Below are 24,975 nucleotides of genomic sequence, written 5' to 3' on the forward strand. Positions count from 1 at the left end.
GGCCATGGGCGATGGATTTAAGGAATTGCAACTGTCTCACCGCAAGTAATTTGTACAGTGTGGCTTTGTTATAGATGTTTTAGGTGTTCTAGTATATTTTGGCACTTCAAAAGTAGATTATATGTTAGGAAGTATGGACCATAAGAAGAAGAAAATTGTCAGTAGCTGGTGGTTTGTACACTACGTACTCGTATGTTTCTTGGAAGAAAAACCACACAATACCGGTAAAATAATAGATGTAACACAGTGGGTAATAATCGACAATAAAGAACGTAGTAGAATTAACATTTTATTTGTGGTCTCCTACAGTGTTAGTTTACACAATTCTTCCCCTCCTTAAAACACACTTCTTTCAAGAGGCCTTCTTGTTTCTGACGTTATTTCTGATATCGGTGAAAGTATTTTAAATCCATCATGCAACTCCATGGAAATGTGTATTTTTGTCACCAATGTGTTTTGTTTTACTAAAATAAAATAACCTCAGTGGTCTTAATGAAACACACATACTATTTGTCTTGCTCTTTCCACCTAAAAAACAATTCATTACAAAAGATGTTGATGTTAGCACTTAAGATTTTTTCTCACACCAGGAAATGCCATCTGCTTGCCAGTTTGTTTTAGATATTTACTCGTTTGAACTATTGTTTCTTGTACCGTAGCTGCAAAGGCAGATTGTCAACCTATGTCTTAACTTACCTTTGAGATCTCAAAATTTGTCAGGGAAAAATGCTAAATCCTGTCTGGAAATTGGGGGAAATAACAGGGAATCTCACTTGGGGAAACTTGTGGCAACCCTGGAACATCAACACATCACTCACCGTGTGCGAACAAGTGAGTCTGCTATTGCCAAACATTGTATATCCACTGGACGTTCAGTGAAGTATGATAAAACAATAATTTTGGCAACAGCGACATCTTTCTGGAATTAGCATTATTGAAGAATGCTTGGAAATATGTGTGGCAGAAAATCTGATGAGATATGACAATGTGTGCAAGCCTGTCATCAAATCAAAGGCAAAGGAATGTGCTGATGGCTGTGGTGAGTGGTAGTGCAGAGGACAGTTTAGTCCTGCAGTTTCAGTAATGGTATCAGCTGGGTGGTGTCGTCTGTATGTGAACACAATTTTGACACACATGCAGACCACTCCCAGCATGCTATATGTTATGGAATTGAGAATGTCTTCACCAGTCCTGGATGGCTCACCTGAGGATGATTGGTAGGTGCCCATTTGAAATATTGTAAACTGAATTCTTTTTACAGAAGGTATGGCCATTAAACATAGGTTCTGTGACACTGATCATTGCTTCTTCAACTACTTCATTGTCGCTGAAACCCTTTTTCCTTTTTGCAAAAACATAACAAGCTTTGTAAGAGGCCATTTTCACATTACAGGTTTGTTGATCTGGCTTTGTAAACACACTTAGCTGTAATGTTAATGTAGATTTTAAGTCTCTGGCATTACATTTTCGTAACTCAGTATTAACAGGGAAGTCACCATTAAAGTTTGTGTGAAACTTCCTGGCAGCTTAAAGTTATGTAGTGGCCCAAAACTTGAGCTCAGCACCTTTGTGCCCGTTGTGGGCTAGTGCCTAGGTTCTGAGGTTGAGTACCAGTGAAGCATTCCTAATGTTTGGAATTTTGGAACATGTTTTGTGCTTGTGTTTTCTGACATTTCTGGAGACCGAAGATCACCTCTATAGGAACCAACACGGGTTCAGGAAACAACACTCACATGAAACCCAGCTCGCTCTCTTTGTCTGTGAGACCCAGGAAGCAGTAGATACAGGTTTTGTGTAGATGCCGTGTTCCTTGACTTCCGGGAGGCATTTGATACAGTCTGCAGTGCTACCCAGTGAACAAAATGAGCGTACAGACTATCAGACAAACAGTGTGATTGAATTGAAGAGTTTTTAGCAAACAGAATTATATATATTTTGTAGCAAAATACAAAAAGACCTGCAGAGGTTCTATGCTTGGTGCAGGGAGTGACTTTTAACCCTCAGTGAAAGCAAATGTAATGTACTGCAAATACATAGACAGAAAGCCCCTTTATTGCAGGATTACACAATTGCTGAACAATCACAGGAAGTAGTTACTTCCACAAAATATCTTGGAGTATGCGTACAGAATGTTTTTGAAGTGGAACGACCACATAACATTAATCACAAGTAAGGCAGATGCCAGACTGAGATTCATTGGAAGAATCCTCAGGAAATGTATTCCATCAACAAAGGAAGTAGCTTACAAAACACTTGTTCACACAATACTGCAGTATTACTTATCAGTATGTGATCCATACCAGATAGGACTGATAGAGGAAATAGAAAAGATACCAAGAAGAGCAGCACGTTTTATTACAGGTTCATGTAGTAAGCACGAAAGTGTCACGAAGATGCTCAGCTGACTCCAGTGGCAGATGCTACAAGAGAGGCATTCTGCCCCACAGTACAGTCTGCTGTTGATGTTCTGAGAGTGTATGTTCCTAGAAGTGTCAAGCAGAATATTGCTTCCTCTTACGTATATTTTGCGAAAACATCAAGAAGACAAAATTAGTGTGTCAAACACATCCGGAGGCTTACAGTCGTTCGTCACATGAACCGTACGTGCATTAATTTGCAGCTGAGTTATCCTCTCTTCTAACTATAGTCTATTGTAGATCCCTTGAACAAAAAACACTGCCCGTTTCTTGGAAAAAAGCATAAGTCGCACCCATCTACAGGAAGGGTAGTAGATAGTGATCCACAAAACTACCGTCAAATATCCTTGCCATTGATTTGTTGTAGAATCTTAGAACATCCTTTGAGCTCAAATGTAATGAGGTATCTTGAACAGAATGACGTCCTCCATGCTAACCAGCACAAATTCCAAAAAACTCCGATCTTGTAAACCTGATTCGCACTCTTCTCACGTGACATACTGAAAGCTATGTAGCAAGGCAGTCAGATGCAGTATTTCTTCACTTCCAAAAAGCATTCGTCTCAGTACCACACCTACTCCTGTTGTCAAAAGTATGATTATATGGGGTCTCAAGTGAAATTGATGACTGGATAGAGGACACAGCATGTTATCTCGGATAGTGTGTAATTGTCAGATATAGAAGTAATGTTGGTTGTGCCCCAGGTAAGTGTGTTGGGACCCTTGCTGTTCATGTTGTGTATTAATGACCTTGCAGACAGTATTAATAGTAATCTCAGTCTTTTCGCAGATGATGCAGTTACGCATAATGAAGTAGTGTCTGAAAGAAGCTGTGTAAATGTTTAGTCAGACCTTGATAAGATTTCAAGGTGGTGCAGAGATTGGCAACTTCCTTTAAATGTTCCGGAATGTAAAACTGTGCACTTCACAGAAACAAAAAAACCTAGTATGCTATGACTATAATATTAATGAGTCACTGTGGGAATCGGCCAACTCATATAAATACGTGGGTGTAACACTTTGTAGGGGTATAAAGTGGAATGATCACATAGACTCAGCCTTGGGTAAAGTAGGTGGTAGTCTTTGGTTTATTGTTAGAATACTGGGAAGTGCAATCAGTCTATCAAGAAGATTGCTTACAAATCTCTTGTGTGACCAGTTCTAAAATATTCCTTGGCTGTGTGGAACCCATACCAAATATGGGATTATTAGGGGACATTGAAAGTATACAGACAAGGGCAGCACAAATGGTCACAGGTTTGTTTGGTCCATGGGAGAATGTCATAGACACTGAAGGAATGGAACTGAACTGGAAGAATCTTAAAGATAGGTGTAAGCTGTCTGTAGAAAATCTGCTAGCAAAGTTTCAAGAACTGGCTTTAATTGATGACACTAGGAATATACAACAACCCATTATGCAACGCTCACATAGGGATTGTGAGGATAAGATTAAAATAAGTACAGCAAGCACAGAGGCATGCAAACGATCGTTCTTCCTGTGCTTCTTATGTAAATGAAAGAGAAGAAACCGTAAGAACTGGTACATTGGAGCATACCCTCTGCCATACATTTCACAGTGGTTTTCAGAGTATAGATGCAGGTGTAGAACAGGAAAAGTGACCTCTGCCACACACTGTAAGGTAGGTTGCACAGTATAGATACAGATGGACCCTGCTACATAACATTGCCCAACCATGTGCTGCCTTTCTGGTGCAGCAGTTCCTGGCCAGCGGGGTAGTTACGTCACTTAATCCACCCTATTCCCCACACTTGGCTCTCTGACTTCTTCTCGCTCCACAAATTGAATACAGTCTTGAAAGGCTAGAGTTTTTCAGACCTTTTGGACATCTGACATAATATTATGACCCAACTGAAGGCTGTCACTAAAGATGACTACACTAGGAGTTTCTGGGACTCGTACAGCCGTTGCTAGAAGTGCATTACCTTTGATGGGGATTACTTCGAAGGAGAGTAATGGCTATTTCAGGTAAGCCAAAAATTCATTTGCAATGTACACACATTCACCAAAATTTCTGGACAGAGATTGTAGTACATGATCCTCTCATAACCACCTTTTGAAAGTCAGAAAAAGAACCCTCAACCACTAACTGAAAATGTTTTATTGTAACACAGCAGTAGACTCGGACAATCCTCTAAATCTATATGCTTCCATTGAATTTTTTTTTTATTTTTTTGTCATAAAGTTTGTGCAGTGCAGTATTTACAACATTTTTTTTACAGTTAGTTTTCTCTACTAGTAGTGTCTTCATTATGTGGCAACATAATTGCCTGCAAAATATCTTCTACTTCGCAGTAAGTTTATTTTTGTGGCAGTATTTTTCTCTCACTTGTAGGCTAGTTACTGTTCGCTAAATAAATTCTGGTGGATGAGAGGTATAGATTTAGAGCAGCATCAGACTACAGCTTGTGTTTCAGAGAAGGGTTCAACAGGTCACATTTCAAATATGTTCTATTTCTAAATCGGGAAAATGTATTGATCCCTCACAAGCATTAGCAATTGGCACATTTCCATTTTTGTTTCATCCCGTTGTTCTTAGAAATTATATGAAACTTAATACCTGACATTAGGTTGTTTTTGCAGTGGTTAGTAGAACTTACTTTTCGGCAAATGTTAGAGCATCAAGGGGCACATATGTTTTTGTTTGGCCAATGTTTTTAACACTGGTATCAATGGAGATATTGAAACAAGTACTTTTTTAAATGGAACTTTATACTCCTTGAAACTTCATTTAATTGCTCTTTAGAAGACAGTTACAGTGATATAGCATTTGTTAATGTTGGAGGTGAAACCTGTCAAAAAAAAAATCCGAGAAATGTCGTTGAATGTGAGAACACAGTTGCCGGAAGTAACATTTGCGGGCAAACACTGTGAAGCAGGTATCTTGGACCAGGCTGCGTAGTTGTATACTGTAAGGTAGGTGTGCACTACGAGAATAAAGCTTTATTTTTCCTTGAACCAACTTAGACCTAGGTGCAAGTTCACCAACGAATGTTGTATACGGAAATAAGACAGGGGCTAGAATCTATTGTATCACAAAGGGCTTAGGAGAACTATTTCACATGTGTGTATTCTCCCAGCTTTGTGTGAGACGAGACAGAAAAATAGAGAGGTCTCATAAGCAGTAAAAAGCAACTAAATATTAGAAGAAGGAGGATTTGACCCCTCTTTTCCTGTGCATGGCTGTGTGCAGAAAATACACGGGAGTAAAATACATGCTGTCAGACAACTGTCTCTACAAGATATGGGATACATCCATTGAACTAAACATTTTATTAAAAATACTTTTGTGACCACCTGTACACTGCAAAATAAATATTCTTCTTAATGAAACGTTGTTTCATGCTGAATGTAAGCACCTAATGACGGTGTTACCAGCTACATGCAATATATGCTATAAACTTATTTGACATTACAGTACGATTTTGTACACAAGTAAATGGAATAAACAATTTACTAACTATGATTTGTTAACCACCCAAATCACATAACATAAATTTTGTCTTAAAAGTGTCTTATTCTTTATTTAACCATGTGTTCAAACTGTTGACCTTGGGCTGAAAGGCGCATTTGCAATTGCCTGTCAAAAGAACGGTGAACTACAGATGCATATCATCTGGTGTAGTAGGGGCTTCATCATAGACTGCATCATTTAGTGCTCCCCAAAGAAAGAAATCAAGAGGCGGCAAATCGGGGACCTCAGAGACTATTTGACAACAGAATGTCGTCCTATCCAACTCCCAGGAAAGTTCTCATTCAGTATTTGTGTTGCAACACGGGACAAGTGAGCTGGATGACCATTGTGTTGCAGCCACATACACTGTCAAATATCCAATGGTACCTTTTCTAGAAGATATGTAGAATGTTTGCCAGCAACTATGCATACAAATGTCCATTTAGAATGCCTGAGATGAAGTAAGGTCCCACAATCTTAATTTCTTACGATGGCGCACCATACGTTTATGTTCCATGGCCATCGATGTTGCACCTGACAGAGCCAGCATGGATTTTCGGCTGCCCGTAGTGCATGTTATGTAAATTTACAGTAGTTTGGTTAGTAAATGTTGCTTCATCAGTAAAGACCACTTGCTGGAAAAAACATAGGGTCATCTCTCACTCGCTGAAGGGCAAATTGACAAAATTCTGTATGACATTCAAAATCGTGATCATAGAGTGCCTGATGTAATGACAGATAATAGATATGGAAATTCTGTCATGCAGGATGCAAGTGAGACTTGTCTGGTTGCTTCCACAATCCTTGGCAATATGTCTCATACTACTGTGTGGATTCATTAAGTGTCGTAACCGGAACAGCTTCTTTGTGTTCTGTCAGTTGCAGCCTTCTTTCTTGTCCTGTTTTAGATGTTCCAGCAACCTGTCTTCACTAGCCTCTTAATAATTTGTGCAGTTATCTGGTGCACCAGACATTGGGAATCCGTATAAATAGCCCCGTATTGCTGTATTGTTTCTACAACATTTCTTTTATATTCACCACATAAAGGTAGTATATCTAGCTTCTTCTCATTGGTATACATGCCTGCACACAACAAATGTTGCAACAGATATAAGCAGTGCAAACAAGTAAACAGTCAAATGTGTTAACATTCTGACATAGTGTAGTGTGAGAGCTCTGCTTGGTGGTCTTTACACTACTAATGCCAATTCCAGCCACAGTGCTCTCAAATTCTTAGACATTTCTCAAATTTTCTTATGAAAGGTTGCAGTGTCAACATTAACAAATGCTAATCAGTGTAACTGTCTTCTCAAGAGCTATTGAATGCAGTTATAAAAGGCACACGGTACCATTTAAAAAAATGTATTTGCTTCAATGTCTCCATTGACACCAGTGCTAAAAACATTAGCCAAACAAAAAAGTATGTGTCCCTTGATGCTCTAACATTTGCTGAAAACTGCATTTTGATATGTGTAACTGTTCATAAAATAAAAGGGTTGCGATGTGTTACATTATTCACCCTGTATGTACAGGGTGAACCTTAATAAAATGGACAAACTGCAGGTCCTATGAACACAAGTCTGGGAATGGATGGTATGCTTGCAATGACAAAAAATCCTCCCAGAACACAGCACAGAGCTGCATCACATCCATGCAACAACAGGTGTGCAAAAGTGGCCTTCATTGTATTGCAGGTGATAAGGGTAGTAGGGGTTGTCATGCATTATACACAAAATCATACTTTGCCTTAGACCACGTTGGCGGGCCAGTTGCGTGGAGCTTGTACTAGGGATCGCCTCAATATTCTGTAGAACCTTGTCCTCCAGATCTGGTGTATACACAGTCCACCGTTTCCCTGCACATCTATCTATTTGAAAGGGCCCGTGATTACACAGATACCCTAAAAAAGGATTGAAATGTTATGTGATGTGATTGGTGTCTGTGAGGGTACTTGGTTTGATATAGCAATGTCCATTTCCATCTCCTTGGCCATACACAAACACAATCTTAGCTTGTTCCCAACATGAATGCCGTACTATTCTGCTGCTTACAATATGCTGCGTCAAATGTGCATGCTGCAACGCACAAGGAACTTGCGATACGTGGTCTGAGGTACCGTCATACGTCAGCGCCATCTACTGTGGGAGTGACGCATTTCCAAAGATGTGTTCGTAGGACCTTTCTTCCTCCATTTCCAGTCAGTAGTCTGTCCCTATAGTTTGTCAGTGTTATTAATGTTCACTCTGTGTAAGGAAACTACAGTGCTATAAAATTGCTGCAAAGGAAACGAGCAGAGGATCAGTGCTTGGAGGGACTGACAGTTGATCCCCAATATAAACAAATGTAACATATTACTCACAACTAGGTAGCAAGAGGTCCATTATATGGTCACATGAACAATCACTGGAAGCAATCAGATCCATTAAAAATTATGTATTCACCCAAAAACACATAGACAACACTGTTGATTGTGGCAGTGGTGGACTAGGAGTGGTGCTGGGTCAGTTGTGGTGTCAGCAGTCACAGCTTGCTACTGCACACACATACTCCTGCAATACCTACTGTGAATTCTAGCAATTGTGATTAGAGATGTATAATCAGCCTTATTTGTAGTGAGACTAATACCGCCAAAGTATTCTGAAAGTCTGCTTTCTATCTTGCAGGTGATCAGCAACAGAGCCATACAGCTATTAGGAGGTGTTCTTGGGTCGAAGAACCCTGTTCACCCAAATGATCACGTAAACAAGAGTCAGAGCTCCAACGATACATTCCCTACAGCAATGCACATTGCTGTCGCAACTGAAATAAACAAGTCACTCATTCCTGCCCTTGAGGTCCTGCACAAGGCTTTGGATAACAAGGTGAGTAATTCAAAATTGTGCGCTGTTTGTTGCATCTTTTCTGAGGTATGGTAAAAGAATAATTCTTTGTCTTTTTTTATGGTTTCATTCCATGAACCACAAGCCAGGAATAAGAAAGTAAATTGATCATATAGGCATTCAATATAGCCACTACAGCTCGTGAACTTTCTTCGAATAAGAGAGTTTTGTTGTAGTGTAAAGCGAGTGGGTGTTTAACACCAGCACTTTGAGAACACTACAGACATGAGGAACTCTCCTCCCTCCCTGCCTTGCCACCTCGCAGTCGGTGTGCGTATACAATAGTATGGAGATAGGCTAAAGTGGTACAAACAAAATAATAACATTTAAACATTTGTAAAGTGATCGGCAGCAACAAAGCGCGGAATTGGGTAGCAAAAATAGCCTAGCAGAGTATCGATTAAGTTACCGGAGCTCGTAATAGAAAAGTATAGTCCACAAAGATATGAGGCCCAGTCCAAAAGAAAAGCACAATGTTTTCTTAAACATCAAATTTATTTTCTGTATTTTTTGATATTTTTATATAGGGTGTACATGTCCCAGGAAATCTGGGAAAAACGCGACAATTTTTTAAGCTCCAGGAATTTTTCGTAGTTTCAGTTTCCTGTTAAATTTTTGTACTTGTGACTGGTAAAAACTGACAGTCTACTTTAGCCGTCAACTGCAGAATAATACTGCACCGATAAAAACTAAATGAGAGAATAACAGCTAAATAAAATTGTAGTTGCAAAGAAAATGTGTCATTTACAAAAAACTGTGCACATGCAAGTGACTGCAGACAGCAAAATGTGTCGAAAGCTTTAGGATGAAGACTGTGCAATGCTTTGTAACAACGAACTACTTTCAGTAATGGTGATGTTTACATTTCTAACAAGTTGCAAGAAAATATTATAAATAGTAGTTTGAGAAACGTTACTTCAGAAGTAAATTTCATTTCATCAAAGATAAGTTGTGTTATGTGTGAGAATGTGCGATGAATTTCTTAAATCACAGATAATTTGACTGTAAGTCAAAACTGAACATTTTTTATACCATTATTTAATATTTTACTGGCACATTTGTGTTTGATATATCTGAAAAGGTAACACACGCACTGTAAAAGACACAGTATTATGTGTGAAAGCCTAGCTTTTCTTGTAGCTATACTGCATGAATGTTAATTTAAACAGTGAACTTTTTGTGTATTCATGTTACTTAAGTCACAGTACTATTGGCTGACTACGTCACATGTTCCATTCTCTGAATATCTGCTGTCATTAGCTGGTGAGATGTCGTGACATGATCTTCAACTGGCTGACAAAAGTGCATTGCAATCAAGATTTCAGTTTTTTGGAAGATACTGTGCTGTATTTGGTGGAATTCATATTGACATGTTGCCACACATCAAAAAGCTTTCCAACATGCATTGTATTTTACTGGACTTCGTTTTGCAAAGTACCAAAAATTTCTACGCCACTATATAAAACCTTTGCCATTCAAATGATTTAATTTTGCAGCTTCAAGGGAAAGTATGTTGCCACAAAGAAAGTATTTTCATCTGGGATATTGTGTATTTTCACCCTGGAAACAGTGTATTTTTAACTGGGAAATCCGAAAATTCTTTTTTCTTGTCTGCATATACACATTGTTATAGTACAGTGATATATATATTCTTGAGACAGAATGCCAATTTTTATGTTATGTCCATTGCATTCAGCTGTCTTATACCACTGTGGAACTGAGACATGTGTACTCACAAGGTAGAAGTCAGGAGCAGCATGTTTGAGCCACTATTTAGCAGCCTTAAGAAGAGTCATTGTCTTCAAATCTTGTTTTGCGAAGGGATTCCTTCAGTTCGCCAGAGAGGTGGTAATCGCACAGTGTCAGATTGAGGCTATGGGGTGGATGTTTGTGTTGCCACCCAAGTTCTGTGATTTTTGTGGTGGTTTTATCACTATATGTGATGCACTGTCATGCAACAGCGAAACGTTGTGCTTTTGCCAATGTTGTATTACACAACACATGAAGATTTTTAAGGGTTACCATGTACACGTGACAGTCAATAGTAATTTCATGAGGTGTGATGTCCACTGTCCACAAGCAGCAGTCCTTCTGAATAAAAAAGAAACCATTAGTCACCACTTTTCCCCCTGAAGATGCAATTTTGAATTCCTTCTTCTTCAGCGAATTTGCATGATGCCGTTCCAGCGATGGCATTTTCATATCCAGTTCAAAATGACACAACCAAGTTTCATCTCCTATAGCAGTCGTTGCAATAAAGTCAGCTCCAGAATTATTGTACTATCCCAAAAGTTGGCTTGCCTTGTTTTCCATGTTATTTCGTGGGCATCTGGTGACATTCTCAGAACTCATCTGGAGTAAAGCTCTATCAGCTTCACCTGTCTATATGTTCGTTACACACTCGCTGTTCCTATTTCCACTAGGATTTACAGTTCATTCACTGTTATGTATTAGTCAGCCAAACTAGGATTGTGAATACACTGCATGTTTCAGGAGTCTATGCAATGCTCGTTCTACAGCTGCATGTTAGGTCCAGAATGTTGGTGTGGTCTCATTCACCAGATGATCTGCTTATCTTGCAACTAACTTTCAATCAGCACCGTCATACACACTTCCTTTAATCTCATGTGAATGTTTCACCATCCCATTGCCACAACACAGAAACTCTGTAACAGCATGTTACTTCAGGTGAACATAAAGTGTGACACCATCTTGACAGAGTGGTACGGCAGTGTGAATTATGGAAACAGGTCGAATTAAGTTTGAACACAGGTGGACCTCTGTGGGTATCGAAAATTTAGAGCAGATGTTGGACTAATACATAAAATAAAACAAAGGCAAGTACCGTATTTACTCGAATCTAAGCCGCACTCGAATCTAAGCCGCACATGAAAAACGAGACTCGAAATCAAGGAAAAAAAAAAAAAATTCCCGAATCTAAGCCGCACCTGAAATATGAGACTCGAAATTCAAGGGGAGAGTAAAGTTTTAGGCCGCACCTCCAAATCGAAACAAAGTTGGTCCATTGTAATATGAGACACAATTTAGGTTGAATGAATGACGATACAGCTACAGTGGTTTGGTTCGCGTAGTAAGCTTAGCAGTTAGGCTTTACCAGGTAGCCATTGTTATGCGTCAGGTGCTCCGTCCATATTTATACGGGTACCCTTCCTTTTTCACGTGCTTCGTCTGGTTTGGATTGATTGCTTATTGTTTTTTGATCTGATAAGTGCCGTTCTCTTTGTTATAGGTGTTTACGTCACTCTAAGCTGAAAATGCATTACTGTACTGTGTCATGCACTGTTTGTCGCATTCTGATAATCAGTGTTTACGGCCTGTCGCCGCTCGCGTCGTGGCTTGCTTTTGTGCGCACTACCGCCGCTTACAATTAAAAAAAGAAAGAGAGAGGAATCGTCTCATTAGCGAAACAATGGCAAGAGACTGCTATTTGTTGTTACTAACACTGCTGCTTTCTTTGACGATCAACAAGAACCAAATAATAGACTGCGTATGATAGATGATGTTCTGAACGAGAGTTTAGCGAAAATTTTTCTCTGTTTGAAAATCTTTGCAGATGTCTTTAGTACATAACATTCTGCACAGAAATTAGTCATCTTAGATTTAAAAATCTAGTCAATTGACGTGCTTCATTTCTGACTGTATCACTATTAGGCATAAGAATAATACGAATATAAACATGAAATGATATGTATATTCTTCGGCGTTTGCTGTTGTCTCACTCTAGTTTCGTAGTTTATTAAGCAGACAGGATTTAAATGAGATATCAGCAAACACGAATGAATACATGGCAAAATGTTTATATAAGTATTATTCTTATGGTGAAGAGAATACTGCATGTGATTCACAATTCATAAAAGTTCCTATTAGCAACCATCTCTTCTCATAGGTAGAAAAAATTCAGAACGTAGAATTGGCCATATTGACAAACATCCCAAACAGTCTTGCCAGTCGGATTTTCGTAGTACAATACATTGAAATGTTACTACATTCGAAGACGAACAGTACGGAATTTGTATTTACTTCGTTGGATAATGTATGAAAATGCAGTGGTCGAAACTCGGGGCGGAGAAAAAATTTAGTCTTCCACCTTTTTTTTATTTATTTACTGACGCAGAGGTTTTGGCGCCAGTATTTATCTTTGTGCCTGAAAAGCATGCATGTGAGTCGCTACATATATTCGACGGCAGAAGTTAGTTGTGGCGGCACCTACCAACATTTTTCAGAACTTCCGCTTACTTTGCACTCGATTCTAAGCCGCAGGCGGTTTTTTGGATTACAAAAACCGGAAAAAAGTGCGGCTTAGATTCGAGTAAATACGGTATACACCTAGAGCTGATTGATGTATGGCACACAGGAACATGCAACAGGAAACAGTATTTGTACTAACTTTCGAGCTCTTGCTGTTTCTCTAATAAAGGTACACACATTCACAGATAGCCACAACCACACAGACACCCAAACATGCAGATGCCTGTTTCCACGAGACAGTCTCACCACTGCCGAGGTTTGTGTGTGCTTGGGTGTTTTTCTTTCATTACAGAAAGAGAGTGAGCTCTAAGTTTAGTGTGAATACTGTTTTAAGTTAAGGGAGACGAAAATTTAATAGTCATGGGGACTGTAATTCAATTGTAGGAAAAGGAAGAGAAGGAAAAGTAATAGGTAAATATGAACTGGGGGTAAGGAATGAGAGGAAGCAGCCTGATAGAATTTTGCACAGAGCATAACTTAATCCTAGCTAACACTTGGTTTAAGGGGACCACACCCTGCCTATCTAACCCATGTTAATTTAGGCAAGTATTTGACCCATTTCTGAAAAAAAAAACTATTTGATGCAGGATCTTAATATTTTTACTGTGTGTTACATGATGCTAATAGTCAACTGTACTAAAACCTACTTTATCCATGTTATAGTTTTTAAGAAATACTTTTTTAAATTTATTAACAAAAAATATTAAGTTTTTTTTGCAGAAAATATTTTTTTGTGAACTTCCTAATGAGGGAATATTAATGAATGTTGTACCAGAGGTGGCTTTTTATGTTATGCAGAGTCTCTGAAAATTTCATTCATTTATCTATGATAGTTTCTGATATAATGGGGCATATGTACTGAAAATTTTAGTTTGTGGAAAATTGACTTTTGAAATTTGTTACTTACAGTTAATTAAAACTGTCCTGCTGCATATGATGGCCCTTCATTGGCCTCTAGCATGTCTTCCAGCTTCTTTTTCACCTTCCTGGATGTTTGCCTTGCTTTCTTGGCCATATTAGACGCAGACCTGTCTGCATCGGCTATCCTCATTTTATCGCAGTGTTGCAGGCCAGTGATCATATTTTCACCAGGATTAATTCCGAGCTTTTTCAGTCCCCAACACTTTACAATATTACCACAATTGAATGTAACAACAGCGTCATGAACTCCTAGTTTCATTGTATGCATGCGTACAATTACAGTTTTAGGAAGGCGGTTCCAAATTATGCTGTTGAAACATTCATTTGGATTCTGTGTCTGTCCATGCAGATATTTCCTTAGGTCAGGATGAGCCAAGTCTCCGAAAATAGGTTTAATTGCTGTAATAACAGCAGCAGGAAGAGAATGCTGGTGAGAATAAGATTCTCCAGTTGCCAGAGCCCTATTGTATTTGCACCACGAATTTTCTCCTGATGGACACAACCCATGACATGGCTTATCATCAGTAGAGAATATGGAAGAATATGGCTCAAACATCTCTCTTCATTGCCTCCAGATTTTCTTTGTTTCTCCTATTTGCCTGCAAGTTTTCTACTTCAGTTTTAGTTAACTGACCCTGTCCGGTCAACAATTTTCCATCTTTTAATTTTTTTTCCTCATATCAACAGTTAGTTTTCTCACCCTTGTTCCCAAACGTTTTTGAACGTGGCCTACACATTATATTATGCTAATAATGGCATCTCCATATTTCTTAGAGTTTACCACATTGTTGTGTGCCTTACTGTCATCATTGCCCAAATATTTGGTGTACCGTATGCCTCTTGTTTCTAAGGAGCAATGAAATATTTGTTGTACTCCATGAACTTCCATACCACCACTTGCTCCTATAAAATTAGCCACACAGTTGTGTTCTTTATGTTCATTGACTTTACAACATTTGCAATATTTAGACATTATCTCCACATCTAACACTTTACCGGTGTCTACACTCGTGGCAGTCACTACTCCATTCAGAGAAGTATGTCCTCTTTTCTGCCAACTTCCATCAAGTGCAACTGCAATATCCAAAAATCCCTCATTTTCTTCCACAGCTTCCCTAGCAGCCAGTTTCATGCTTTCCTCACTGACCTCACATACAGCTTTCTCTAATATTGCAGTCAGTTTTTCAAATTTATGTGGTGGTTGATATAAGTTCATCACTAAACAAAATGTTCTCCCTGCAGCCATGCCGTTGCCAATGCATCGTAAGGCATAAACTAATCTAGTATTGATTTCATAAGGACCACTTGCATCTGGTTTTAAAGAACTCATAAATGAAATCACAGCTGAGCATTTAGTGCAAATTAAAACCAAGCAATTGCTAGGTCTTTTCTCCCACTGGCACTCTCACAAATTTTCACACTCTGTAACTCATCACACTGTCTACATTGCACAAATTTAAAAATTTACATCTGATAATATTCTCAGGTTTATAATAATGTTACTGCATCCCTTGTCACTTACAGTAAATTCGTTGTAACTATCTTGAAATGGTGCAAGCTTCTTCGATGATGCATGTGGTGAAGAATTACAATTAGAAACATTGTTGACAGGTGACATAACCTCTTGTACAGAAAGCTTTCTAAACTTGTTTCCTCTACATTGTCGTTTCTTTACAGGCAAATCGAAAAACTGATTTCATCCGACCTCGGGAAAGATCAGTTTAGATTCTGTAGAAATGTTGGAACACGCTAGGCAATACTGACCCTATGACTTATCTTAGAAGATAGATTAAGGAAAGGCAAACCTCTGTTTCTAGCATTTGTAGGCTTAAGAGAAAGCTTTTGACAATGTGGGCTGGAATACTTTGTTTCAAATTCTGAAGGCAGCAGGGGTCAAACACAGGGAGCGAAAGACTATTTCCAATTTGTACAGAAACTAGATGGCAGTCATAAGTGTCGAGCGGCATGAAAGGGAAGTGATAGTTGAGAAGGGAGTGATACAGGGTTGTAGGCTATCCCCGATGTTATTCAGTCTGTATATTAAGCAAACAGTAAACAAAAGAAAAGTTTGGAGCAAGAATTAAATTTCATGGAGAAGAAATAAAAAAAAGAGGTTTGCTGACAACATTGCAATTCTGTTAGAGACGGCAAAGGACCTGGAAGAGCAGCTGAATGGAATGGACAGTGTCTTGAAAGAAATATATAAGATAAACAACAACAAAAGCATAATGAGGATAATGGAATGTAGTCAAGTTACATCAGGTGATGCTGAAGGAGTTAGACTGGGAAATGAAACACTTGAAGTAGTAAATGAGTTTTGCTATTTGGGAAGCAAAATAACTGGTGACTGTCAAAGTAGGGAGGATATAAAATGTAGACTGGCAATGGCAAGGAAAGTGTTTCAGAAGAAGAATTTATTAACATCATGTATAGATGTGTGTGTCAGGAAGTCTTTCCTGAAAGTATTTGTATGGAGTGTAGCCATGTACGGAAGTGAAACATGGACGATAACTAGTTTAGACAAGAAGATAATAGAAGCTTTCAAAATGTGCTGCCACAGAATGTTGAAGATTAGATGGCTAGCTCACATAACAAATGAGGAGGTACTGTATGGAATTAGGGAGAAGAGGAAATTGTGGCACAACTTGACTAGAAGAAGGGATTGGTTTGTAGGACACATTCAGAGGCATCAAGGGATCACCAATTTAGTGTTGGAGGGAAAGATGAATGGTAAAAATTGTAGTGAGAGGCCAAGAAATGAATACACTAAGCAGATTCAGAAGAATGTAGGTTGCAGTAGTTACTTGAAGATGAAGAGGCTTGTACAGGATAGAGTAGCAAACAACAACAACAACAACAACAACAACAACAACAGCGGCAGTAACAACTGTTTTCTGTTGCATGTTCCTATCTGGCATTCTCAAATCAGCTCTAGCTGAGTGATTGCCTTTTTTTATTTTACCTGTTAGAGTGAAAGTAGAATTTTTAGCAAAAACTGTGCATCTCATTTGGAGTGATCCTTATAATTGCATTGGAAGGATGCTAGTTATAGAAAAGTCTAAAAACCTTTAGTGAAATTATAAATAAGAGTGGTAACGATAAGAGTGCAATTGGATTTCCTCTGTTAAATGTAGAGAACAGAGCAGACAGGCGGAAAGAGTACATTGAAGGCCTCTTTGAGAGGAAAGACTTGTCTGATGACGTGATAGAACAAGAAACAGGAGTCGATGTAGAAGAGAGAGGGGATCCAGTCTTAGAAGCAGAAGTTAAAAGAGCTGTGAAAGATATAAGACTGAATATGGCAGATGGGGTAGATTACATTCAATTAGAAGCTCTAAAATCATTGGGGATATGGCAATAAAAAGACTACTCACTTTCATGTGCAGAATGTATGAGACTGGCGATATACCATTTGACTTTAGGTAAAATAATCATTGTCCATGCGATTCCCAAGATTGCAAGAGGGGACTAGTGTGAGAATTATTGCACAGTGATTGCAGTAGCTTGTGCATCCATGTTGCTGACAAGAATAACATACAGAAGAATGGAAAGGAAAATTGAGAATATGTTAGGTGATGATCAGCTTGGCTTTAGGAAAGTAAAGGCATGAGAGGCAATTCTGATATTGAGGTTGGTAATGGAAAGACTTCTAAAGAAAAGTTAACACATGTACATACAATTTGTTGACCTGGGAAAAGTGTTCAACAATGTCAAATTGTGCAAGTGTTAGACATTCTGATAAAAATAAGGTTAAGTTATAGGAAAAGAAGGATAATATATATAGTATGTCCAAGAACCAAGAGGGAGCAGTAAGAGTGGAAGGCAAGACTGAAGTGCTCGGATTAAAAAGGGTGTAAGACAGGTATGTTGCCTTTCGCCCGTACTGTTCAATCTGTACATTGAAGAAGCAGTGATGTAAATAGAAGGTAGGTTCAAGAGGGGAATGAAAATTAAAGATGAAAAGATACATAGGATGCAACTTGCTCTTGATATCACTACCCTCAGTAAAATGAAGAAGAATTACAGGTTATAGAATGAACAATCTAATAAGTACAGAATATGGATTGAGAGTAAATCAAAGAAAGATTAAAGTAATCAGAAGCAGCAGAAACGAGAACAGTGAGTAACTTATAAGAGTAGATGAAGTTAAGGAATTCTGCTACCTTGGCAGCAAAATAACACATGACGAATAGAACAAGAAAGACATAAAAAGCATACTAACGTTGGCAAAAAGGGCATTCCTGGCCAAGAGAAGTCTACTAGTACCAAACGTAGGCCATACTTTGAGGAAAAAATTTCTGAGAATGTACGTTTGGGACATGGCTTGTATGGTAATGAGACATGGAGTGTGGGAAAACCAGAACAGAAGAGAATAGAAGCTTTTGAGATGTAGTGCTACTGAAGAATGCTGAAAGTCAGGTGGACTGATAAGGTGAAGAATGAGGAGATTCTGTAGAGAATCAGTAAGGAAAGGAATATGTGGCAGTACTGACAGGAAGAATGGAAAGGATGATAGGACATTTGTTAAGACATCAGGGAATAACTTCCTTTGTTCTAGAGGGACTGTAGAGGACAAAAACTGTACAGGAAGACATTGGAATATGTTCACAAATAGTTAAGGACACAGGTTGTAAGTGGTACTCTGAGACACAGGTTGTAAGTGGTACTCTGAGATGAAGAGGTTGAAAGAGGAGAGTAATTTGTGGTGAGCCACGTGAAACCAGTCAGAAGACAGGTACATATCAGCATTCCTGGCACACATTTAAATTGCTCCGCCACTGTACCATAGCACTCGGCTAGAAAGCCAAAACAGTGAGTCCCCATCACCAAAATGGAGAATCATGTGGTAAATTATTTTTGACAGCAGCATAAGTGCTGCATTTGAGCAAATGAATCGAGAAGGCTAAGAGAGCCATTTGGGTCACCCAGACACAGTTGCAACAATTCCGCTGCTGCTTCAGTTTGGCTGGCTTTTTGAACTGGTGCGGGCAGTTGTGAAACATGGCAGGCAGAAATCTTTGTCGCTTTCAATATATTGTGTAATATGTTGAAAACTGATCTGTGGCTCAATTTTCACTTTTCAAGTATTGCCTCAATTTTGCCAGTCTTCAAGCACCAGTATGTCTGCTCCTCTTTCTTGTTATTTAGAGAGATGGTCTACTACTTAGTTCTTTGTCATTCGGTCTTGTTTGTCCACACTGGAAGCATCTGTGCCACACTGTCAGCCCTCCACCTCCACCTTTCGACCACTGTGTCATAAGATGGTACATTGTTGCTGTACACTTTCACAAACTCGTTGTGGATTGTTTTGGCATTGTTTCCCTTTGAATGAAGAAAACTAATGACTGCACAATAAAGTTGTTGGATTACATATCCAAATGCAGTGTTGCATTGTCGTTTGGAGTTCACTGTAACTGTACATCCCCATAACTGACAGAGGTGGGCAAGTGCATGCCACTTCCAATAGAATTGTGGCTAGTAAACCTCTGCTATATTGGGCTAACATATACTATTTTGTTTTGTCTTCTAACTGCATGCTATACCATATTTTACAAGATTATAAGCTGCACCTTAATCTTTAAGCAGTTTTTGAGAAAAACATTTTTACCGTATCTGTTATGAGAGTGCAAAGCCAGACTAAAAAAAAATCATAGTGTAAAAAATGGAAGTAACCTTTAAAATCCCCCAAAAATCATCATTTGTACTTTCTTCCTCTTCTTCTTTGTTGTTGTCATTGTCCTCTTCGTATATAGCATGGTCTTAACTGCCACCGAGTGTGTTACTTATGCCACACTTCTTGCTTGAATGATTTAACAATAATGTCTTCTCTTACTCTAGACCACAATTGTTTTATCCACTAACACGCTTATTTGATTGTATGCCGATTTAAAGCTTTCTTACACATGAATTCATGTTGGGCTTTATCCATGGCTCTCGGACTGACTTGGGGTTAGGTGTGGCTCCGTCATTGGCACCAGTGTCTTTCGATATCAGCTTCCGGCACACTGCTCAGCATTTACGGCCAAGATCTTGGCCCTGTATCAGGCCACAGAGTGCATCTGGTGACACAGCCTTTTCAATTGTGTCCTCTGCTCAGACTCACTCAGTGCTCTTCAAAGTCCATGTGCACTGTACACTGCTCACCCTTTAGTGCAGGAGCCAGTGTGATGTTTCTGTGGGTTCCTGGTCATGGCGGTCTGTCAGGAAATGAGGCTGCTGACACTGCTGTCCTCATATCTTGACCCGCTAGTTCCTATATTCCCTCTGATGTTCTCTATGTTGCCACTTGTCAGGAAGTGGTGTCCCTTTGGCATTGGAAGTAGTCCTCCTTCATGGGAATAAGCTCCGACTTATTAAGCTTCTCCCAGCAGATTGGCCGGCCTCCTCTCGGCACTCTTGCCGGGAGGAGGTCATTTTAACTGGGCTGTGTATTGGGCACTGCTGTTTTAGCCATTGTCATTTGATAAGTGGCTCTCCCCCACCACTTTGTACACATTGTGCCCAAGTTTTAACTGTTCACCATTTCCTTATGGAATGCCCATTTTTTAATTGTTTACGTTCCCATTTGGGTTTTCCGTCTGAGTTATTGACTTTTTCAGCAAATGACGTGCGGGCTGTCAACCGCGGTTTACTTTTTATCTGCCAAAACAATATGGCAGAGGCAATTTAATTTTTAGTTTTGGTCCGTTTCTGTATGGTGTCTCTTTTAGCCCTTTCTCCACGTGCCTGTTTTTAACTATCGCTTCTTCAATAAAGCACCTTTCCTACTCACACACACACACACACACACACACACACACACACACACACACACACACACAGTTAATCCAGAATTTATCAGCCTCGTCCATCCAGCCCTTGTCATGTACATGAATATCACCATCTGGCAGTATTTCAGAAGGTTTTAGCATTGTATTGTGCTTGAAAATGATCGCTGAATTAAGTTTAGTACCGTCAGTACATGCAAGGACAATAATGTCGTGAATTTTTTCAGTCCTCTTGTTTTTATAGTTACAGTTTTAGTAGCACTTTTCATGAAAACAATTCTGTTACTTGGCTCATCAAATGTCAGAGGAGTTCTGCCCATATTCGCCATTTGGTGTAGTTTCACAATGGTTTTCTTTCAGTGTTGAGTGATAAAGCGATGGAAAGACAATATTTTCTCTTCATACTCTTGTGTCATTTTCTGAGATATTTTGGTTTGCTTTTAGTCCTCTATTGACACCTTTAGTCTTCCTCATTCTTCAGTTCTGTACTAGCTCACCAATGGCGAATGTTTTTTTTTTCTGTTGTTGGAGAGCCAAAATACCACTCAGCTGCTTTGTTTACATGTTCTTCTGCATACACTATTACTCTGTCTTTATAGCCTGTGTCGTATGAATACCTTCAATTTTTTTTTTTCCATTATGATACTAGCTACTAACAAAAATATTGTACTGTTACAATAACACAAATTGCTTTCAATTCACTGGCACTGTAGACTGTAATGACGCATCATATGGTAGATACTGTTCTGGGTTTATGATGGCGGGGCGAGAGGGTGGCAGTGTTTGCAAGCTTGCAAATCTCTGCAACACAGGTTCTATGCGTCAGTGCACTGCTGTTGCCAGCTGAATCCATTGCTGCATTGCTGTCGTATAGAGATAGGTTTTCCGTGGCATTGAATATGTGGCCAGTTTTTGAGACTGGCAGGAATTTTAAATGAAAAACTGGACATTTTTATTTTAATTTCAAGTATGAGATGCACCTGAATTTTTACAGTCCATAAAATACGGTAGTACTGTGGTATGCAGATTTTAATGTCTGTCAGGACTTCAGGAAAAAAATGTTAATCAAACCGTTGATTACCCCCCCTTGTACACCCTGTTCCTGAATCATAAAACTAAGTATCAGATTGGCCTTAATACCCACAGTACATATTGTCGCACTGTAGATTGTTACCTTGAGTAGTTATCCATTTGGCCAACCAAATTTAGATTAGTTATTTTCTAATTCGCTGAAGACAAATGTTGGGGCAGTTCCTTTGGAAATGCCACAGTGGCTTAGACAGGTCATTGATCATAAATTTTTAATGATTTTTGTGTATTTACATGTTCCATAGTGTGAAATCTTGCTATCAACTTGATTCTGTTAGCTCTCTTCCATAGCTGTTCAGAGGATGTAGTCTGGATGACTAAGTAGGTAAGTATCAGGCTACAAATCCAAAAGCCGGCAGTTAGGTGCCAAGTCAGTCTGTCACTTATCTTTTGCTTCTACCACTGATTTGTGTAAGTGAGAAATGCTAAATGGCTCTGTGGTTTGGAGTACAGTTTAAATTTTAAAACCTCCTCCACTCCCACCCCCGTAACCGGCAGTAAACAGTTGTGGCACTGTTAGGTAAGCCAGTTCGCCATGGCAAAGTCATACCATGTCAGATGAGAAAAATCTGTTTTTAATTGTTCTGGGGCCAGAAACAACAAAAAAAGCAAAACGTTATCAGTTCTAATTGTTGCGAGACTTGCAGAAGACATGTCTGATATGCTGTCCAATGTTTTCTGCCACAACTTGATTTAGATAAACAGCACATCCACAACCGATCGGAGTGTCTCGGGAGTCATGATCAGAATTCGTTGCACAGTGTGTGCCTTCAGTTCAGCTATGCTTTCAAATAAACCCATAGCCAGAAGTTGCACGGATTAAGATCAGGCGGTCTGGACGGCCAGACTGTAGGGATATGACGGCTGATAATTCTAGCATTTCCATAATGCCTCTCAGCAGCTGCTTCACTGGCTGTGTGATGTTTGAAGGAGTGCCATCTTGTACAAAAATGGTCCTACCTGTACATCCATGCTGTTGAGGGTTTGGAATGATGTCGGTGTACAAAAGACTCTCATAATATTTACAAGTGATGTTACAGGTAACGGGATCTGCAGGACTGATTTCCTCAAAAAACTATAGTCTTACAGTAAACAATGCCATCACCCTGCACCACTCTGTCACCTTTTGCAGAATGAAGTCATGCTGTGTGTGTGTGTGTGTGTGTGTGTGTGTGTGTGTGTGTGTGTGTGTGTGGGGTTTGTCTGTCCACAGAATGTTCCAAGACCATTCATTGTCCACTTCCATGTGAGCAAGAAATACCAGAGCGAAAATTTGTCTTGCTGGCAGGTCAGCAGGAAGCAACTCATGGACACTGGTGATTTCTTATGGCTGGCAATTCAGGAGGATGTTTTGTAGGATTTTATGCACTGTGCATGCAGGCATGTCTAAAGATTGGGCAGTTCCTCACGCACTGCATGTTTACAGGCACCACTCGACCCCTACCTCAGTGCTGTGGCCACATATTCGACAGATGTCAGATAAACGAGAGTCACCATTCTTGTAAGAGTGATACCAGCAGCACACAATCCTTCATGCAGACAGTCGAGTTGGGTGTCTCAGATGCAGACTAAGGAACAGTTGTGCGCTGGTTGTCTGTTGGTGTTTATATTCTGATGCTCATCTGTTGATAAAATTTTTGTTAAACCTTCTTTTGTTCCATGACATTTCACTGTGTGTCAATAATATGCTGTTCAAATTTGACATCATATTGAGTAGTGGTTGTCTTTTACACTTTTGAAATTGGAACTGTAATTATGGACACCCTGTACTTAATAATTTGTTGCACTGTGCATTTTGATATTAGGCCAGTTAATACATTCAGTCTAAAGTTTATGAAATGCGGAGGGACAGAATGGTTGTCAGAATATTGTTGTGTATCCCACGGAGCATTATTAACATTGAATCTACTGAAGTTATTATATGAGGGCAACACAGAAAACTTTTAGAAAATCAGACAGATTAATTAAAAAAAATAATAATTTTGTGTTCAAAATATTCTCTTCTAACAGCAATACATTTCTGTATTAAAGCAGTGATCAACTCTTCCTGGGGCATTTCAGAAATCAGGTTTTTATAATGTTCCACTGTTTCGTTTTATACAAAAAAGTGATGTCAAGCATTCTGTCGTTAATTTTTGGAAACAAAAGGAAGCTGTAAGGTGCAAGGCCTGGGGTGTTTGGTTTACAGTCCGTGGTGTTCACCTTTAGAGCATCTTGGTACTCATTTGTGAGTTTTTCTGCATGCAACGATGCATCATCCTGATGTAAAACTCTAGTTGTGGACATTTATTGCAAACTTTTTCAAAAATTTGCAATAAACACGCATTACTGTACCAGTCATCAGTAACAGTACATCTGTCTTCTAGTGCTATAATGTTTATACAATCAGGTTTAGAGGGGGAAAAATAAAGAACACTAGCAACCACCTTCTTTCTACCACTGCAAATTTGTTGGACTTCTGTAGCCTTAGCTTCTGTTAGAGAGACCCATTGACCCACTTGGTTTTTCCTTTCAGTGTCATAATTATAAAGATTCATCGCCAGTAACAATATTCTGAACCATATGTGGAATTCCACCAAGGAATGTTTGCGGGGTTTCCTGTAAGAGTCGATGCATTGCTCCCAATTGGGAATCAGTTAATGTGGGATCTGACAACAATTTTTGCACAATGTTTTGGATTTAACTTGTACCAATGCCCAGTGTTGCCTGAATAAATTTGTTTGATGTTCGTAAATCATCTTCGAGCATTGCTTGAACAGGGGCAATATCTTCATCAGTAACAGCTAAGAAAATGCCAACTCACACACACACACACACACACACACACACACACACACACACACACACACACGCTAGAGAACTGTTCACTTAGCCAGTTACTGAGGATCTTCACTTTATGCGTAATCTGTTGTTTTAACTTTTCACAAATTGCATATACAAAAGTGTTTCAGAGGCAGATGTCTCATTCAGGTGCATATGAAATGAAGCCAAATATTGCATCTGGCTCACATAATTGTAATTTGGGCCTTTGTGAGCAGCTGATAGATGAAAGTATTCAGCACTCAAGCAGCCACATTTGAAAATGGTACTTACTTCCAAAAAGCCTTGTATCTACATTTCCCTTACTGTATCAGGGGTTGCGGCGTGTCAGGAAGTCTGTA

At 39.2% G+C, this 24,975-nt stretch overlaps 1 protein-coding gene across 1 annotated transcript in view; it reads left to right on the top strand.

Annotated features, from left to right (window-relative positions):
• The window catches only part of LOC126106661 (fumarate hydratase, mitochondrial-like), an 82,921-nt gene that overhangs the window by 29,863 nt on the left and 28,083 nt on the right, over positions 1-24,975 (top strand). The window contains exon 5 of the mRNA XM_049913026.1: positions 8,553-8,750. Within this exon, the coding sequence (XP_049768983.1) occupies positions 8,553-8,750 (198 nt within the window). The remainder of the gene's footprint in view (positions 1-8,552; positions 8,751-24,975) is intronic.

The sequence above is a fragment of the Schistocerca cancellata genome, chromosome 10 (assembly GCF_023864275.1).
Source record: "Schistocerca cancellata isolate TAMUIC-IGC-003103 chromosome 10, iqSchCanc2.1, whole genome shotgun sequence".
NCBI lineage: Eukaryota > Metazoa > Arthropoda > Insecta > Orthoptera > Acrididae > Schistocerca > Schistocerca cancellata.